The sequence below is a fragment of the Tetrao urogallus genome, assembly GCF_951394365.1.
Source record: "Tetrao urogallus genome assembly, chromosome: 2".
Lineage (NCBI taxonomy): Eukaryota > Metazoa > Chordata > Aves > Galliformes > Phasianidae > Tetrao > Tetrao urogallus.
In genome coordinates, this window is record NC_136814.1 from 80,918,333 (window position 1) to 80,939,358 (window position 21,026).

The window sequence follows — 21,026 nt, forward strand, 5'->3', positions numbered from 1 at the left end:
ATTTGCTGTACAGCGGACTGCATTCATCCAAATGTCTGGAGAGTTAATTTTATACTGAATTAAATACCTCTATTGCAATTTTTTTCTCATAATTAGTCTAAATAGGAAAAAAATACATATGAAAGAATATTGCAATTCAAAAACATTCACTTAAAAATTGATTCAATAAATTACAAAATAATTTTCTCAACTGAAGTACTACCTCCTGTCTGGAAGAAAATACATTTTTACATAGGGATTCCTTGGCCGTCCATCTACTCTTGGTGGCAAATCTGTTGCTTGTAGAACATTCACTATTAACTGATGTCCCACCTTGTCATACCACAGTTTCACCTACATTAAACAAGTTACCAGAAAAAAGACATTGAAAATGAAAAAGAAAAAAAAAAAAAAAAAAAAAGGAATTTTTATATTGCATCACATTAATCACAATTTAGAAGTAACATTTATTTTCCCAAGAGACAATGAGATGCATATAATTGCAAATCTATTAATAAAATATGTTGGTGTATACCAAAGACTTACATATTCACCTAGCTGAATAAAATGGTGTTACTCAATTATACTTACATGACTTACTGTAATCACTGGTACCTGTAAGTTCATTCAAGCCAGCATCATCTTAGTTTTGCACTTTTGAATCTACGTTTAAATAGGAAGCTAAACTGCAGCTAAACTTCAGGCATGTTCAAAATCTACCTACTCTCATCTGTCACATTAGAAAGGTCTAAGGGAAAGTATAAAATACAGCTAAATTCTTTCCTCGTAGGATCGTAACAGAATTTTTGAGTCTGCTGTGTACTTAGAAATTAATATAATCAATATAAAAAGTTAAGAATATATAATAACAAAGTCTAAGAATTCACTGTGTGTTTAATAAGTACAGTTTCAATTAACATTACAGAGAATTCCAGGAGGTGAAGTTTATCTAAATTCAATTGCATTTTTCTACAGTATAAGTTAACATAGCTCTTTACTTGCTCCTGTAAAGAAGGTAGAGTGGTGTGGTGCTTGTTATTTGCAAGTGCAAAAGAGTACAGCATGAAAAATTAGAAGGCATGTTTGTGGGCTCCTCAATGTAAATTTCTGCATGTTCTCATTTATTAAGACGACAACTCTTTACTTCTGCATGTTTGTGGGCTCCTCAATGTAAATTTCTGCATGTTCTCATTTATTAAGACAACAACTCTTTACTTCTGCTGTGATTACAGTGAATGTATACTTACACATTTGAAAGATGTTAGACTTCACTAGCGACAGTCACTTCCTTTGACTTCCCAATAGACCTTGGGAAGGCAGAGGGCTGAAGGACCAACATCTGATAAACATTCATTCATTCATTATTAACTTAGGAAAAATAAAATCTGCTCACAGAAAGCTGCCCTGGTAGGACTTGTGGTGCATCCCGTAGGGCTCCAGGGCTGGTTGGAGAAATAACAGAAATAGAAGGTCTTTCCATCTTCTGAGATTCAAAAGAACTTGAACCTAAAAATATGCAAGAAACACATGAACTCTCCATCTGAAATTATAAAGCAAATTTGAATAATTTATGAATTGTTTTTCTTTGAACATAATAAAGCTTGTCTTTATGCATAGTATTAATGTCTTAGCATACAGAATTTTTTTAAGCTGATGCAAATGAGGTGGTGAAAATAGTCTAGATACTCTTAACCCAGATTAAACCTGACATTTTTTCTTTTACTCTAAATAACATATTACAAAGTGTTCCTTATCTATCATTGACATACCATGCCTTGAATAAAATATCCTCATTGTACAGAGTGCATAGCTAAAAACTGTAATGAGTAAATGATTTTTTTCTTTTTCTTTTTCTTTTTTCTTTTTTTTTTTTAATAGTAGCTTCTGAAATGTGATTTTAACTCCTGAGAATTCAGAGGCAGGAAGACATGCAAGACAGGCATCTGGCACAGAGGACACTCCTGTCTATGCAGGAGATTAGTAGTTCTCTATCAGTGAAGCAGAGCTCACGTGAGCAAGGACAAGCTCATGAAAGGCAAGGAGCAGCATAGCAAGTTCAGTGGCCCTGCTGGACCCAAGGAAGTTTCTCATTGCTTCTCACGCAAGGCTCAGATGAGAAAGGGCTGGAAGCCATGGCTCTCATGCAACCCAGCTGACACTTCAAATGACAGCTAAGGAAACTGTTCTTTTCAAGTGTCATACACAAAAATTTCACCATAGGGTTGCATTCTCCATAAGTTAAAGAGAAGCAGAAACTCTGGACTTAGGCTGGATGGTGCAGGAGGTGAAATCCTGATGCCATTTGTTTGTACTTTTGGCAGCCTCTTCTACCTATCTCCTCTGTTATGCTAGAACAAGTAAATGACTTCTTCAGGCATGTCTTATACACTTACGGTATTAACAGCACAAGTAACAAAAGAACATAGTAAAATCCTGCTAACATTTGAAATGTATATAGTTTTTAATCAAATCTATATTGTTTAGAATTTAACACACAAGATTCAGATAACAACGATTTTTTTTCACATAAAAATCTCAAGACAACGCAGTCTCCCACTGCATGGTAGGCATTCCAAAAATTCATAGCAAAAAATGTACTGAGTACAAGATCAAGCTCAATCAAAGGAACAAAGAGAATGTACTCACTGGACTCTAATGGGGGATGAGAACTCTCAGGAATCCGAGGAATATCACTAAAAAACATGAATAAATAACACAAAATAAACACAAAATAATTAGGAATAAGGAAGAGTACCTTCTTCTGTAACAAACATGTTTCTAAGAAACAGTTTCAGAAACGTATCTCTTTTTGTTCTGATGGATTATGGAGAAAGAAGGGGGAAATATTTGAACCCAGTTCATCGTTTTCACTGGGTTTCATGAAAATCTTAACAAGAAACTATTACTTCCTTCAAACTTAGAAGACAAAACGAGTGCTATGATGTAAATATTATGGATGGATTCTACTATTTTCACAATCTAAAGCCTGAGAGGTTTTATGAAGAGAAGGGGGTAAATGGCAGTATAGCTAATGACACTCAACTATTCTTTGGAGGAAACATTTACAAACAAAACAGAAGACAGAGATTAACTCACTAGTAATCTTTATATAAACGTCTCAAGGAGTTCATAGAATGAAACTGATGAAAATGTCTTACAATAAAAAAAAAAAACCAAGAAATATTAGAAACGTCAAACAACAAAAGAATAATACACTTCTTCATAGGCTAAAAAAATATCACAACTCGTTACAATTGGGTATAGAATTTTTTCAACATAGAAACATCCAACACATACACATAAACAAAATCAAACCAGTTACATCCATAAGCGTCTGTCAAAATTTTGTCATCAGCACAATTACTTTTCCACCACAGTCTAGATAATGATAGCTCCTCATTCTGTCCTGTTCTCAACAAGCATTGAAAATACATTGCAAAGGCAAGATATAACTATTTTTCTGCAAATATTAGAAAAGCAGAGCAAGAAAATGGAAACAAAGCTCTTCAGCAATTCACTTGAAACTATTTTCTTCTGCAAATACTAATTCAAAGTTTAAACAAAAATAGTATTTTTGAAGAACATTTAAAGATTTTAAGTGTAAAGGTGAGCATTTTAAAGGTACTCAGGTATCTTTCTGTTCAGTGAAACATTGCCTTAATGATTTAGAAGTCAATAAAACTAAGACTTATATATATATATATATATATATATATATAAATGCTACTTTCAACAAAGAAACAAACACTTAAGTTAGAAAGTGAACGTAATAGTTCCCAACCAACCAGTCTTAAATTTATTTTTCAAGTTCTGCATTTTAAATTTTCTGGTACACATGATTTAACAAAACCTACTTTGGCTCCCAACTAACATTTTGCATTAGACTTCATCTCAGCACTAACCAAGAAAGTTCTTGACTTTTCCTTGACTTTGTGAGTAAGGAATACTGTGATTTCCTCAAACTCATGGAAATACAACTGCATTATTTGCTCTTGACATGGCATAATACTCCTTCACAATTAAACACATGACTTAGTGCTCAGCAGGGCTGCTGTGTGGACTTCACAGCATGTTCTCTCTTCTGTTTCTAAGGAAATTTTCATCAGTCTGAAATATTTGTTTATTCCAACTGATTTTCCTGCTCAATATGACATTAAGTCTGCGATATCTCTTGTGCTAGAAATATGTACTTTCTCTTCTGCAGCATAGCGTTGCTCATAAGAATACAAAATTTAGGATATTTAAACAGGGCTTATAGGTATAAGAAACATTTCAACACGGGAAGTTCATCCTACATACCTGGGTGGATGGAGAAAGACATCAACAATAAAAAAAATCTTCAGAAGACATAGAAGAAACGGTTTTAACTAACCAAAGCCAGACTAGCTAAAATAAATGGTTTTTAAAAAAGGAAAAAAAGGATCCATTTGCAGTTTACATTAACTGTATTACTCTAGTAACTCTCTGAAATCTATCACTGTTTAGTTTGTTATGGAGGCTCAGTCTCCTTGCAAAGACCTAGGGTACAGTAACACAGGAACTGAATCACACTGCAGAGACAACATTTTTTGCAATAAGATTTGTGGAAATCCAAGCAAATATAAGTTGTATACGACAAGGAAAACAAGAGACAAATAAAGAAAAATTTGTTTTACCTGCACTATCCCATATGAGCTCACCCGAACACACAAGAGACAGTTACCATGCCAGAGTGCTTCTCAAACAGTGTGCTGCCAAAGCCTATGCTGCCTTACATTAACAGCCTCTACCACTGCATGCATATTCATAGCTCATTTTCTCCCCTTCATATTTAGATGCCAATCCATTAAATCTAATTTTAAATGGTTTCTTACCTACCTTGTGTATGCAATCACAAGTATTAATGTCAATTAGTTTCTACGGAGTTTTTATGGTACTACTGTGGTTATACCATTTGCTATGCCTTTATTTGCTAATTGTCTTGAATTCTTCACATTTTTCTCTCATAAACACCCTACAATTATCCATTACTCAAAATTACATTTACTGATAGACACAGAAATCCAAATTTACAAGACTAAGCAAACTGTATAGACATCAATTTTGTAATTTGCAGTCGTCTAATTTGTGGCCTTCCAGTCCTCCTATTATTTACTTTAGCAAAACCATATTAAATTTAGGCTTTTTAGACCTAATATACTAGGACTTTTTAAAAAGAGACCATTAGATGTACTGCTACATTACTTGCATTATTAATACTAAGAGATGAAAACACTTAAATTATGCAGAAGAAATATCATTTTTCAGGTCTTTCGGGAACCTATTCCCTCACAGGAATTTTAGGTGTAATGGATTACCAATTAATGCTTTATCAAGCAGCTAGAAGTTTGCTGAATCAGAATCTAAAGTAGATACAAATCTTGGCTATACTAGATCAATTGGATTAAGTCAAATTCACTATCAGGAATGTGAAATGAGCACATAGTTGGAATAACAAGGCAAGGAGAAGCCAGAAGGAAAAAAAAAAAAAAAGTAATCCAAAGCAAAACATCCACAAATTCAAACAAACAAACAAGAAAATCATGTGCAGGATGTAGTGCTCATCATTTTTTTGTTGTTGTTGTTCACATCAGGATTTTCTTAGTCACATAATGCCTGGGTGGGGTTTTTCTGAGATTTTTTTGTGAGGTTTAGATGAGAGAGAGGTAAATCCCAATGTGATGTAAAACAACAGGTATTAATCTAATTTCGAAGGGAAAACAAAGAGATCCTTAAATTTGAACAGTTGCATGCTCTAGACCCTTTGGGTTATTTATTTGATCTCTGTAGAAAAAAGAAAAAAGGAAAAGGAAAAGATAATAATTCAAGCAGAACACAGTTCTACAAGGATAGAATTATTATAGCATATAAACACCTCCATATTAAGACTATTTATGTCAAAATAAAAGAGTAATTTGATGTGCCCTGTTTTTGCTTATGTCTGGAAAGAAATACGTGTGGGTCATACAAAGCAAAACATTACATTTCATTGGTCCTATTTCTGTTTCATTAGTGCAATAATTGCTGTTCAGATTTAGAAGCAGTCTTTGTTTTTGAATACCCTTTATTTTCTAGACCTTAGTCCAACAGTTGTGGTATTTTCCCTGGATTTTTTTTCAAGAGCACATTAGTGGAATTGGCCACATTGTACTTTGTTTTTTGAAGTCTGTACATTTATAGAATTCATAAACAAGAAGTCAATTTAAGAATCAAGATAAAAATCTAAGGATATGTGACATTTACAAATACATTGATATCTAAAGCTCACTATTTAAAAAACTAATACAGTAGTTTCTTTTTTGTATTAGTTGAACAGATCAATTTTCTTTCAATTGAGAAATGATGTTATGTCCAGTCCAATACTTCTTTTCTCCTGATTTAAAACATAAAAATTAAATTTTCAAAAATCCACTTATGGCATTTGATTTTAAATCATAAAGACTGAATGCCAATTTTTGATCAGGGATGTCTCTTAATTTACCTGTGACTTAAGATTGTCAAATAAGCTTTCTACTTCCATACTGTTTCACTCTGGATGTTAATTCGGGCACTAAACAACCACTATTTTTGCATCAAGCTCTAATTTGCCATTGAGATTACCAACAAATGTTAATTTCATTTAAATACTTTCAAATACTTTTAATAGTGATTGTCATTAAAAAGGAAGAGTTCACTTGCAAGGTATATCTACATTTGCACAGTGTGGACAAAACCAAACACCAAAAGCTGATATGAAATACAGGAAGAATGTTTTAGTCAGAAGGAAAATGAATAGCGCTTTCTGTTTCTCAAAATAAAAACTTGCCATATTTGAGAAAAATAAAACTTATAATTAGGATGAAATCCAGCACATTCAAAATGAAAGAATCATGCATTTATAATGAGAAAACAGCTCACCATCCACCTACAGGTTACTGGTACTAGAGACATACAAGTGAGCATGTGATCTCTGTGAAGGCTAAAAACTACAGATAGATTTAAACCTCTCACATTTTTTCTGAAACTAGTCAAGAGTCATTTTATACTTTTTATTGTAAACCATGTGACTCATCTCTGCAATCTAATTGTCAATTTACAATTTTATTGAAATTCCATCCTGTAAGATCACTCAAAATAGTCCCATTAGAGTCATTTTCAGGGAAGGAGTGTAAAATATTGCTGTAAAGCAATTGTGACAAATGTAAAACCCTCGTTTTATCAACTCAAACAGATGATTCTTCAGAAATCAAGAATGCAAGAATTGTTACTGCCAAACACCAAACGTGGATTTATAATAAAAATTATAATTCTAAAAAAAAAGAAAAAAGCCAAATACAGCTTTTTCAGTTACAGCTGTATTTCTTTTTTCCTCTCTTTAAAGAAAACCTCTTTAAAATCCCACTAGCATTGACATAATTCAATTCCTGCAATGCTCAATGCTTTCTTCCTAACAAATCATTTATACTGATAAATCACTGTAAAGGCCCAAGACTGCAACAGGTAACGACGAAAATGGAATGTACAGAATGTCAGCAATGGAAAGTCAATCACACTCCATTATTCAAAGATAAAAAACAAAGAACTCACAAATAACCCCTTTAGAAGTCCAATTAGTAGTAGGACTAATAACTGTACTTAAGAAGCTAGTATTTAGCCTTACCCAATAGGCCTTGAAACAATAATTTCAACTTGAGGTTCTGACTTTGATTCTAAAATAATGTTGTAAACTTCTTCATTTGTAGCTCCAGGCAAGGGTTTACCATTCCATTCTAGAACTTCATCTCCTTGAAGTTAAAGAGAATTTTAATTCATTTCAATATTCTTTTGCAAAGAAGCACAAAACATTTATGAAACGTACATAACTAAGTTACATTGCTCAAAATAAATTTAAAAATTATGTTTGAAATCCAGAAATGGTTTTTGAGACGCTACCAAGGCTTGTTTCACAGAATGTAGCTACAACTTCTACAAAAAAAAACATATAAATGAAACAAATTGTCCTAATTTATTAAGTACTTCAGAGGTAATACAGCAAACATTACTGTGCTACACAATAAAAGTCTCTTTAAGAAGACTTTAACAGTAAAAACTTTACTAACAGTAACTTTAACTCACAGTAATAAATGTTGACAATAAATAATTAATCTTCAAAAAATGGAAACAAATATCTAATGTTTAACCTTAATCAGGATTTTTCAATAAATTTTATATACTGTGCAGTTTGAATTCTCAACAGAAATTCTTCATTGTCTGTGTCAAATGAACAAAAAAGAAAAGTCAGAACTAAATCATTACTTCTAAGGATGCCAGGGGAGAAGAGAAACCAAAACCTGATGTAAACGATATTTAGATAAGTGTCTTTTTTCAGCTTGTCACTTCCAGAATTTTAATAATATGTACATTGCATTGCACGTTAGTACTATTTTGAAAAGATTAAAGTATTTAATTATAGTTTCTTAATAAAGATCAGTATATTCGATTAAACTGCAGGAACCATAAGGTAATCTTACACTCTCACATCCCATCCTATGTATCGGCCAGAACTGTGCATCCATTATCTGATACCACAAATATCCTTATTTTCTTTCTTGTAATTTTCAGTAACTACATTCTGCACTTAAAATCTATAATAAGAGGTGCTAATAACAACTTGTTTTTCAAATTGAAAAGAAAGTAACAAATGCCAATACAAAGTAGGATACTTTTGGAGACTCATCAAGTGTCCTATTTCTTTATTATATTACTTGGTTAATGTAATCATCAAAAATTCATAAAAGTTCTCATTTGAATTTCTGGATTCCAATGAAGGCACTGCTTAAAACTTTTGTTCCTAAGACACTTCCAAAATAGTTGTTTAGGGCTATGATAAGAATATAAACCACCAGGAAGATGTTTAGAAAACCGATCAAAAAGCATTGTTCATATTCCATTTAAAAATAAAGCTTGGAAAATGTAAATAGTACAGTCAAACACTTGCAAGGGCAACAAATAATTATTATGTACATACTTTAAATACTTTAGGATCGTACTTTAAATACTTTAAATACTTTAGGATCGTTTCATAGAGCTGTTTTTCTTCTTTTTTTTTTTTTTTTTTTTGGTTAGTATTTCACGCTGAAAGGATTAATAATGTCTGTTGCATCCATCATTCAGGTGACACTGCAGTGTTAATAAAATTACTGCAGTGGGTTTTTGACACAATTGAGTAAGTTTCATAAATTTTTTATGTTGCTTCTACAGAGTATAAAAAACACCTCCTGAGATAAGAAAGCAAAAACATACCAGTTAAATTCAACCATGGCACTTCAGCACAGACCAGAAGTGTATTGTATTTTTTTCATACATCCAAGCAAATGTAGTCATTAATAAGTTAGAAATGTAGGAAATTGTAGCATTCCATAAGAACATTGCAGTGTTTTTTATCTATTCACCATATATTAGCATATCAAAGAAGTGATGTTAATATAAATTAACAAATGCATTACAAGAAGTCAAGAACAATATATTTTGTATGTATTTGATTGATTTACCTGCTCTGAGATGCCCCACCACATCAGCCAAGCTACCTTTCTTCACTTTGGTAATGAAGGCACCGAGTCGTCCTAATTCTGTCATTTTTCCTCCAACAACCTGGAAAATCATAAATTGGTAAGTTTCCAAGCCACAGACATACATCATATATATGTGAAAATTGCAAGTGAACATCAAACCAAAAGTATGAAAATCCCCAAAACACCATTAGTGGTACAACTAAAAAATCAGCCAATGCACCAAAAGGGAACACATGCAAATAGTTCACACAAACACTGCTACAGTTAAAAACTTGGCCTCCCATCCAAGCACATCAGAAGACAGAAGATCAACTTCTGTCTTCTATTAAACAGAACTGAATGGTGTTTTGCTTTGAAGCAGTCTGCTTGTTACACAAATGGGTAAACAAAGGGGAAAAAGAAAAAGTCTCTCAGGTGATTCAATTTTTGATAAAATATAAAACAAAAGAAGCATTGTTGCTGACTTGCTATCCTCTCTATCCATTTCATTCTCTGAAGTCAGTACTTCTGTCAAGAATATTCTAGGATGAGTTTCATAATGAAATGAAACAGTAAAATGGTAGTTCATTAGGTATTATTACTTCATGCTGCCTACATGGTTTACTAGTCAGAGTTTTCATATAGATCCATACCCATAAAGACCCAGAAGTTTACCCGCCAACAGGGTTGTGAAAAGGGAATGTGCTAAGTTTACCAGTGAATGCATTACCTGGAGCTTAGTTTACATCATACAAAACTCAAAAAAAAAGAAAACAAAACAACAAAAAAACAGAGAAGCCTTTCAATCTATGTTTCCTACTGGGGCCAAACTTTTGTCTCACATTAAGAAAATTATGCTTGTTGCTAGCAAAAACCAGCCTTGTGCAAAAGACTACAAAATGTTTAGTAGAACAAAGCTGTTTTTATCTTCTCTCCCTTTGAGATGAATAAGTGACATACCATTACCAAATTCACAGGGGTTTTTCCTGATTTAATTCCCACCACAATAAGCCAGCAACCTAGACCACATGTGAGGGCTTGAACACAAGGAGAAGCTGACTTAGTTGTAAATGAATGGGAATGTTTCCTCTGTTTCTTGTTTTCTGTTTCTACTGGTTTCAGTGGAAAGAGGATGACACCTAATTAAGTTTCTCAGTCATTTTTGGAGCTCCATATTAATAAAAATACGCATATTATTGAACAGTGTACTCGCCAGCAGTCTCCAGAAGGATTCCTTTTAAGTGTTCTGGCATCTTAGGGACAAAAATCTGTGAAGTCCAGTACAAAATGAGTAATTTGGGATACTAAATGAATTGGAGTAATTGAAGAGTACTCTGACTTGGTACATTAAGGTTCCAAACAGTCAGGTCAGCAGAAATGTCATTCATTAACCCATGAAGCATGTAAGACTTACTTTTAGCCCCAGTAATGCACCTGATTCTTTTGGCATGGTTGTTCTCTTGTTAAGAATAACACGCCCAATTAAGCGATCTCCCTCTTTAGAAGGCTGCCACGTTACTGGATGCTGTTGATAAAAACAAGCAGTGAACAAAAAAAAAAAATAAAATTGCAACCACTATGTAAAAAATTTCAGCAGTAAGTCTACAGCTAGGTTTATATTACAATTAAATGTTTAATACAATTTATTATTTAAAATAGAATGCTACTAATAAAATTAGACATTTGCTATTGATTTCAGGACCCTGAAAATTATAAGTTCTGTTCTGTAGTATAAAATGTATGTTGCACAAAGCATACATGTTCATTATAGAATAATATCCTTTCCCATTCTAATAGAAAAAAATATTACTAATTTCTCCGGGAGCAGTACCACATTCACTGCTTCTTCTGTGGTTAGTATTGGATTTGAAATCTATTAAAAATTAGTAGAGATTCTGATAAAAGTCCCTTCTGATTTTTATTTTCATGATCCATGAAACCAAATTTTCACACTCACTGTACGTAATTCTTTTAAAATATCTAAATATGTATAGCAAACTGAAATTATCAGCAATCATTTTAGTTCATACTTACAACGTTCTTTTTCCTTGTTGCTTACCGAACTAATAGGAGATGTCTCCCTGCTGTGCCACGTGGCAGGATCCAGCCAGTAATAATCCAAGTCACCTGGAAGAATATGAATAGAAAGAAATGTGTAATCTCTCAAACAGAGGAAGATGTATGTGTGATCACTTCTGTATGCATGGATTTTAACGGTTTGCAATATTTTGATGAAGTGAATATAAAAACTGCAATGTTTGAATTAAATTCAACATATCAGTTTGAAAATAAGATAGACTAACTATAAGAAGAAACAAAACAGAAGTGTATAATAACACAATTATTTGGACCTCTATTTTTTCATTAATCATACTTCAGGACTAGTTGTGCACTCCAACACTTTTTGTCAGTAGACTTCCCAGAACAGACCCCAGTGCACAGTATTTACAACCCTCCTCCTCCCTCATCCCAATAAAATACACATAGGACCACAACTAATGATGATGCTAAAGAGAATACTTCACAAAACAGGCACTTAGCTATAGTTAAGGACAGAACGGTAGACCACATTCTAGAATCTGCGAAATAGTTAATCAATACAACCAGTACAGACAGAGGGACACGAGAGCTAGAGGAGAATACACAGATTACCAGGCAAAACAGCCACAGAAGAAGAGTAAGTAGTATCAACAGCAATTATGAGGTTGCAATCTTTCATTTTGCTCGGGACAAACTTACATACTATATACCTCAAGAATAAAACCTGGTCTGAAAGCAGTGGAAGGTTGAATTGGTTGCAAAAATTACCAACTCTACTGGCTGTTATCTACAATGATGTAACTGCACTCCTAAGATGGAAAATTAAGGAGCAGGAACTGTAGTAAGAAGACCATCAGGCAGTGCAATTAGAATTTTCTTTACAAAAAGAAAGGGTGCAAATGGTACCGAGGACTCTGAAGAATGATACTGGCTAGAACAGAACAAACAGAACAGGACTTTGGATTTGTTCTTCCAAAGCATTTCTGTCCAAGTGCTAATTTTAAATGGGAGTTCTGAACCTTGTCACTATTTCATCCCTGAGGGTATTACTACGGTATGTTAGCAAAATGCAGTTGTGTCATTAGGACTGAAAATTACAGCTCCTTTCAAATATCTTTTTCAGTAACAGTGCTATAAAGAAGTTCGGTCTTAAATAATCAAAGAGCTATTTTTGAAAGTTTTTACCTAAGGAAAGAAAAAGTAGACAATTCTGACATTTAACATACAGTGCTTTTTAAAAAGTAAGGAAACAAAAGCTCTAGTAACCTAAAATTTAAACTTTCAAGCTAGAGGCTAATTTCAGTGCCTGAAAGAAACAGTTACTTCTCATTGAGGTTTCTATCTATACCTGCACTTCAGGCATTTTTTAGCTTCATTATGGGAAAGAACCTCAGTCATTTGAAAAATCACAGAAAAAAAAAATTACAGAACAGTTCTCAGGATGTCCACAAGCTCTGTGTTGATCACTTAATAGCCACTGGGTAAAAACCCTAATTTCAGTAAGGACAGTGACTTATTTCAGATACCCTTAGTAATTTTGCCATGCTCTTAATCTTCAGAAAACAAATTTTATTTATTACTTACGATACATCTTCACTATCTGATTTTATGGAACACATCTCCATGACATTACTGTTAGACCAGTTCTTTTACTAGCACACAGTCATACAACAAATGTCCAAAGAAAGCAGGCTTTTAGCAAGAAAACAAAGGGTTTTTGCATTTACACAAAGGGTTTACTACTTTCCTGACTGTCTTTATACAAATACTTAGATGCTCATTATGAAATGCAAGTTATATAACCATTTATAATACATAAAAAATTTAATACCATATCAACTATGTGATCATATTCACAAGCTACTTTTAAAGAGCTTATTATTACCATTTGCATAACCACACAAGGCATTAGCTACTGCAGTTCTCGAATTTTGAGGGCTTAACTTCACATTTGAGATCTTGCATTTCTATTTTTAGGGTTGTTCTCACACCTTTAAAAAGACTTCAGAGCTACAGCAAGAACAACAAAATGATGGAGCCAGACTGCCCCCCTGAGCTGTGTCAGCAAGCTGGGACCTGTGGCACAGAGCTCTCCAATTTTCAGTAATGGACTCCAATTTTCAGTAAAAAGCAATTCCCTTTTGCATACACTGGCCCCAACTCTTTGCCTCCAAGATTCAGTTATTTTCTCTGCAATAGAGAAATACTCAGGCAGGAATAAACCCAGCTCCAGCAGGCAGAGATGAATCCCTTAGTTCTCAGAGGTATTTTTGCTCTCTTTTTCTTTCTTCTTTCCTGCCTTCAAGTTTCCCTACTACCCCTCCTCCGGTTCTTTCCTGTACCTAGCATCCTCCACAAAGTTTTTGCTGCAGCAAGATCCTCTCACACTTCTCTTTTGGCTTCCACATGCTCACCTTCCCTTGTCCATCTGCTTACCCTGTCATGCTGTTCCTCCCCATCCATTCTTTTGCCATCGTCCATCTTCTTTCTCCTTCTGCTACTGGCTTTGGTGTCTGCTCTTCAGCTGTGTACTTTAACCCCTGTGCCCCTCACAACACGCCCCTTTATTCTAAGCTGCATCTTCACCACCCCCCACACCCCACACATGAATCCCTGGTCTTCTATCCCTTTCATCCCTCCTACCTGCTACAAACTTCCATAAATTCCAAGAAACTGTTTGCTTTCATGTGTCCAGCCATAGGTTTGCTCAATTTTCTCTCTGTTCTTGGAAAATGAAAGTAGGAATTGTTCTGCAAACTCAGCTGTGCTGCGCAGCAGTAGCGCTGGGCATGCATAAATGTAGTGAGTAAATAAATCAAAGTTCCTGACAGAAAGCCTACAATTTGGCCAATATTTTAAATATTTAAAAAAAAAAAAAAAAAAAAAAAAAAAAAACATGAATTGGGGAGTACAAAAAAAAGGAGGGAAAAGTCCAGGTTGTTTAAAAAAAAAAAAAAAAAAAAAGACTGAATTCGTGAATTTAAAATTAAAGTTTTAAATTCAGCACTAAATAACCCATTGGCAAGCAAGCTTTTAGTTGAAACTAAAGCAGTAAAAAGTTTGTTTTTTGTTTTTTGTTTTTTTTTACAATGGAAAGTATCAGTTTGTCTACACTAAATAGAATTATAATCAAACATACAAATTAAAATGTAATGGAAAAAAAAAATCCCCAAATGGACTTTAAAAATATTTTATTCCAGCAACATTAACACTAGATTTTTTTTTAATATATCTGCGGCTGAATAGTATAGTCTTAAAATATATTTCTTGTCTCATCTGCCTATTATTTCTTTTCTTATCGCTTACTTACGCAGTTCTTGCATTACAGTATCCCAGAAGTGATATTCAGTACCCAAGAACAGCTTATTTCTTTAAATACATAAAATAACTTCACCAAGCTAGTATTGAAGAGTTCCAGGCACAGGTAAATACCAAGGAAGACTTTACAACCTGTAAGTGTAGTTTCACAATTTTGTAGTGAGATTTTGTCACTACAAAACAAACAAACTCAAACCCAAAAAATCAAACCCAAAGAATCTATACACAAATTACTCTCTACACTGGCAAAAAATTACTAAAAGTAAGTGGTATTTTACAGATTTAAGACATTATGAAGAAAATAAAGTTCTACTGAGGAAATCATCAATTTTGCACATTTAGCTCAGCTTCAACTGCTTTCAATTGCTTGTTAAACAATGTTCTAAATCTAAAAACATGAAAAATGTAAAAATAATAAGCCTCTAAAAGACATGGTTAGTACCATTACTTCTGAACATCACTAATATATTTCTATAAAACATACAGACATACTTTGAAATCGAGCCTACAATTAAAAAAAAAAATGTATTTGCAATTATAATTTAATTCAGACTAATGGAGTGAAAGAAGTATATCTTTATAAAATCCTTCTACCTAAGGGAGTAATTCATAAAGTTGTATTCTGTCAGCAATAAAATACTTTTCCTATTAAGTGCTCAATTACGATATTGTTGGATTTCAATGTGCCACTGACATAAGTTACTTAACATGACACAAATTGGGCTGTCTTTTCTTGAGAAGTTTTTTTGCAGTCTTCAATCAAATTTCTAATATATTGCTTTGATTTTATGTCTGCAACATGCACGCCTTCCAAATAAGGGGGAAAGCAAGCTCCAAAACACATTTTCTCTGAAATACTTCATCACAAGCAGTGCTATTCATCTGAAAAGCTGATGTTGTAATGCTGTGAAGTGAAATTCCACAAAACTGGTAAGCATTAGAAATGACAGCCTCGTCTTTGCTGTTAAGCTGAAACATTGCTTTGTTGAAACAGGCACAAAATACAAGAAAGCCTGTTATCCTGTACGACCAGCCATGCTACTCCAATGAGTCCTGAATAGTGGAGATAAGACACCACAAGACGCTTTCCCAAATCCAGACTGTGTATGGAGAGTGGTGGTATTCAGCAAAGAATGTGCTTCTGGTGCACTGTGGAAATCCAGATGCACGCGGTCTGCAGCTGCTACTTAAGATGAGAAGCAGACATTCTATTGATAAGATGCAGTCAGCCCACATTAAGCACTTACTTGAGTCTAACATTCAGCTGCTAATTAATAAGGCAGTTCTAGAACATACCTAGGAAACTCAGACAATCATTTTGAGGGGATGCATCTATAATTAAAGCACAAACTGGCTTCCTATACAGACAGATTGGATCTATCTAATTAACAGTCACAGAAGCCATCTCTGTATTTGTCTTTGTTAACTTTAGGCTTAGATACAACGCGTATTAATGAGACGAAAAAAGCTCATCAAAGACCTGTTATATCCATCACAGCTCTCATGGAAGTGGATCAATATTTCATGGAAACAATCAAATGTTTCCTCGTGTAAAATCAACAGAAGCCACATATCAACCCACAAAAATGTAAAGAAACACAGGATATCAAATTGACTGTTCTCTTTCCTCATCACCGTACTTAGAAGACCACTTTACTTATTACTGGTACATGTCAGCTTTTTACATGGGTAGACAGTTACAGGACAAGGGGGGATGGTTTTAAACTAAAGGAGGAGAGATTCAGATTGGATGTCCGAAGGAAGTTCTTTACAGAGAGTGGTGAGGTGCTGGAACAGGCTGCCCAGAGAGGTTGTGGATGCCCTGACCTTGGAGGCGTTCAAGGCCAGGTTGGATGGCACCCTGGGCAATGTGATCTACTACTTGATCTGACAGCTGGCAACCCAGCCTGTAAGAGGGGGGTTGGAACTTGATTATCCTTGAGTTTCCTTCCAACCCAAGCCATTCTATGATTCCATGTCTTCAGTGTACTGATTCTGTCATCAAAGAACACCTGGTCTCAATCACAGACATGATTTATTGTATTGTAAAATCAAGAGGACACTTCTATTTCCAAGAAAAATAGCAAAACTAATTAGTTGAATAAACAATGCATGTTTAAATCACTACAGTCAAAATGCTGACCAGCTTTCCAGAGAAAACACACTACAACCCTGACTTGATGTTCAGCCCTCACATGTAAGTGGTGAGCAGGCAGTTCAGAAGCTACCCATTGCCTATATATGCAGAAATCCTCACAAAAATGCTCATTATCTCTTCAAATCAACTGACTTCAGATGCCTACAGTTAAGAACTTAAGTCATTGCAGAAGGTCTGTGTTTTACCATTTATGCAGCTTAAAGGCAGACTGCCTCATCGAACGTGTGGGAGGAATTCAACCACATGACTGCAAAGTTTAGGTTATATTTTGTACTAAAGATACATAATTGCATTGGATACAAGCTCCCTTCTGTCACATATAATCAGCACTGCATGCTGACACACTCCCAAGTTCCAGTAAAAACTGGAACATACAAGTGACAATTTAGACATATAATAGTCACATAGGGACTGTGCTCTCACATGCCTGTGACTCCTAGAGCTCCTAATTTAGAGCCAGCCCCGCAGATTATCCCATCAAACACAATCTTCAGGCATTATAGCATAGTGGTGAAACACAAAATAGTTTTTCTTTACCTTCTCTAAATTTTTGAGTAACTAAAAGCGATTGAAAAAGAATCCACAGAGCTTTAGCGAGCACTACGCTTTTAGAACTAGATAACCAATAACCTACATACACTGAAAATCAATTTTATTCTACACGAGCATGTTTAGAAGATAGGGATATTTTGTATTTTTTCCTGCACACAAAATGTGCAGGATTTATATATTTACATTGATTTTATATAAATCCATACATAGGATTTATATTTACACTTGATTTTATTTTGAAACAAACAGTTTAAAAATCTTTTCTTAAAGAAGCAGTTACATTACGAACACAGTGCAGACTGCAATCCTAATTGATACTTGCAAACCAGAGGTAGTTCAGCAAGGAGCAGTAAACTAATGAGATACTATTTCGTTTGTTAACACCACCAGTATTAAACAGGATCTAGTGAGAAGGAAAAATCCACGTGACTTCTACTTTCGTGATAGTTACAAAGTTGTTTATTTACAAGCTGTTATTTACAAGAATGATGAGATCTATGCACGTCCACATTTATTTTTAATCTTGCAAAAGGCTGCTTTGCCAGTGATTGATTATTGAAGGCTCTTCCAATACACTTGTTTTATCAAGGTGTAAGGTGAGCTGTCTGTACGCTGGTTAAAATATAACATAGGTTTTTTATCCAGATATTTATTTAGCAAAGACTTTTTTTAAAACTCGTTTTGTGATTGTCTTTTGAGTAGATTTGCACACATATCTTTTGTAAGTATAGCTCTGGTGTTGTTGGCTGAAACAGGTTTGGCAGAAGTTCTACTGGTATAAGACAATCCAGCACAAAAACAACTGGGCCAACTTGTACTTTTGATGGGTATATCTCCTACCTGAATCATCTCCATCATTATAAGGTATCAAACCCAAAGATTACAGATCTCACCAACTGAACCTTGCAGTCAAAAATCATGACTTACCCAGTCAAATAGCAAATTGAGGATTTATGAATGTTACTAAAAATTTTAATTAGGACACCCTAGAGAAGGGCAAAGCATAACAAAGAAGGTCCTTAGTTTCCTGAATCTTTGGGGAATTTGCTTGCGAGGAGCACCAACTTACCTTTTTTTTAGTTCCTTCACTCAAACATTGAGAGTGGTGAAGCATTCCTCAATCCCTTCCAGCTATATGATTGTTTTAATCCTACAGACATTCTGAAATTTTATTCTGAGGATGCGTAGGTCACTCATGCACTTGTGCAAACGTATATGATACAGTTTACAAAGCCCACAAAGGGATGATCTCAGAAACATGTAACACAAAGTCTTCAGAAAACGTGTTTTGAGTGATAAAGAATCTGGAGAGTCTTATAAATTTAAAATACCGAGCAAAATGCATAATATCCATTAATTCAAAAAGTTCCTTTAAAAGCATTATTCAAAACATTTTATTGAGGACAGTAGAAAAAGTGTTTAGCTCTACCAAGAATTTTAAATCAGCAGGCAAGTATTTTGTTTTCTGCTGCAATATCTAAAAGGAAAGAAAAAACAAATCAAGAAAAAATTGGTTGCCTTGGGTCTAGCTCAGAGTCCTGATTTTACTGACTTTGATGAGTCTTGAGTGGTTGCTAATTCTGTAGATGGATGAATGTAAGGAGACTTTTCTGAAATTTAGAGCTTCCTTTAATTATTTTATTATATCCATTTAATTCTAACTCAATATTGACATTAAATTCTTTCTACTGTATTATCTGAGTTCCTGTTTGGTATAATTAGCACTATCTTTCTTTTGGCATAATCTTTGAAGGCAATATTTTCATTTTTATCTCCTTTGGTATTTTTCCTCTGGCAATTTCTAAAAAGATTCAAATTAACACTTTGTATCTTAATATTCATTAAAGCCAGATTCATGAAGAAATTGAAATTCAAATCCATGCAGCAAGTAAAATCTAGGGTGTTTTAGTTGTCATTACATAGAATTTTTAACAAGGATAAGCAAATGAAAAATAATGCAATGCTCTGAAGCAGCAGCTCATGCCTTTAAGATCCTATGGATATGATGCCAAGTGACTTATCAGTGCCCTGGTAGCACCTACAGCAAATAAGGGGTGTATTTGAACATACATTTTCTCCTACTGCGGGGAAGAAAAAAAGGTATTTTTGCTTAGATACAGAAGGTAATACACAGTGTTCATGAAAATGCTGATAGAAACAACAGCAACATGGAGCAGTACTTCTCATTATCCACAGGAATGGGACAGGCAGGAAGGCAGTGAGTTGTGTTGATCATCCAGCATAAATGCACACACGAACAACCAGGTAGATCCACACAAGTCACTGGAGAAATAAACAAGGAAATTCCATTTCAGAATAGAAGTTAATTATCATGAAACTCTGGGGAGATAATTTATCTAAATATTATGATGAAAAAGAAATTCTGAGTTAAAAAAAAAAAAAAAAAAGCACAAAAACAAACAAACAAACAAAAAACCCTCTTGGTTGTCCTGTGCTTCAGGGCTGTAGAAGGAAACAGAGGAGATGAAATTCTCTGATTATGATTAAAGACAGAATCATTCTGCAGTATTGTGATGGTACTACTCTAGATCACCAAATTAGGAAGACATGTCTGCTGAGCTTCTTTTTTGATGAGTATTCATCATACTCCTCTATTATACTGCATCAGAGAGTAAGGGGAGGTTTTAAAGGCTTTTCTTTCTTCCATTCTGATGGGAATACCGCAGAAAGCATTTCTAGAGTGCAAATTCAGAGATCATTGACACTAGGAAATTAACCAGGAAAGAACTCGGAATTTTGCCTCCCACCAGTAGAGAGGTTAAGTACATCTGCAGATCAAACTCGTGGAGACCTTAAGGTTTTGCTGTTGTTGTTTGTGTTTCATTTTTACTTTGCTTTCCATCACAGTCTGTCTTCTGGATACCTTGCATCTAACCAACATCCTGACATTACAATGACCTTTAGGGCACTTCAGCCTCTACAATTTTCTCCTTGCAGAAAACAGTTACATTTTCACTGCTAAATACTTAAGTCAACTGAAGTGTGGCTACAATGGAGAGATTAATCAGTTAAACTCAACAGCCAGTGAGACAGGATCAGCTTTGCAGTCATTTGTAATTGTGTGGTCTGGCATACAAACAAAAGACAAATACATTGAACAGAGTCCAGTGGTGTGATTATAAAACACCCTTCAGCTCCCCAGTTCTACACTGTTCTAAAGTCTGGAGACATGCTGCTGTGTGCCATCCCTACAGCACATCCCCAAACCTGCCCAAAGCAGGGTCAGTCCCAGCCCTGGTTCACCTACTGCATGTACTTGTGCCAAGCTGCGCAAAAGTTCATTGCATGGCAATTTGTGGCTGCCCACCACAGTGAGTAGTCTGAAGAAACAGGGTTTTACCTTCTTGGTGTAACTAAAGGCAACTAACTGAGTGTTAGAATCAGTGCAAACATTCTCCCCAGCTTCCTCCTTAAAACTGTTCACAGCTAGG

At 34.5% G+C, this 21,026-nt stretch overlaps 1 protein-coding gene across 10 annotated transcripts in view; it reads right to left on the reverse strand.

The window, feature by feature from the left end:
• The window catches only part of RIMS1 (regulating synaptic membrane exocytosis 1), a gene marked incomplete at both ends in the record, with an annotated part of 287,625 nt that overhangs the window by 117,483 nt on the left and 149,116 nt on the right, over window positions 1-21,026 (reverse strand). For 9 of the 10 annotated variants that reach the window (XM_079550251.1, XM_079550253.1, XM_079550252.1 and 6 more), the window contains 7 exons: window positions 203-333; window positions 1,373-1,485; window positions 2,626-2,672; window positions 7,637-7,760; window positions 9,507-9,606; window positions 10,921-11,031; window positions 11,566-11,633. In XM_079550251.1, the coding sequence (XP_079406377.1) occupies window positions 203-333; window positions 1,373-1,485; window positions 2,626-2,672; window positions 7,637-7,760; window positions 9,507-9,606; window positions 10,921-11,031; window positions 11,566-11,633 (694 nt within the window). Of the gene's footprint in view, window positions 1-202; window positions 334-1,372; window positions 1,486-2,625; window positions 2,673-3,075; window positions 3,133-7,636; window positions 7,761-9,506; window positions 9,607-10,920; window positions 11,032-11,565; window positions 11,634-21,026 lie in introns of all 10 variants that reach the window. The other variant, XM_079550254.1, reaches the window with a different exon arrangement.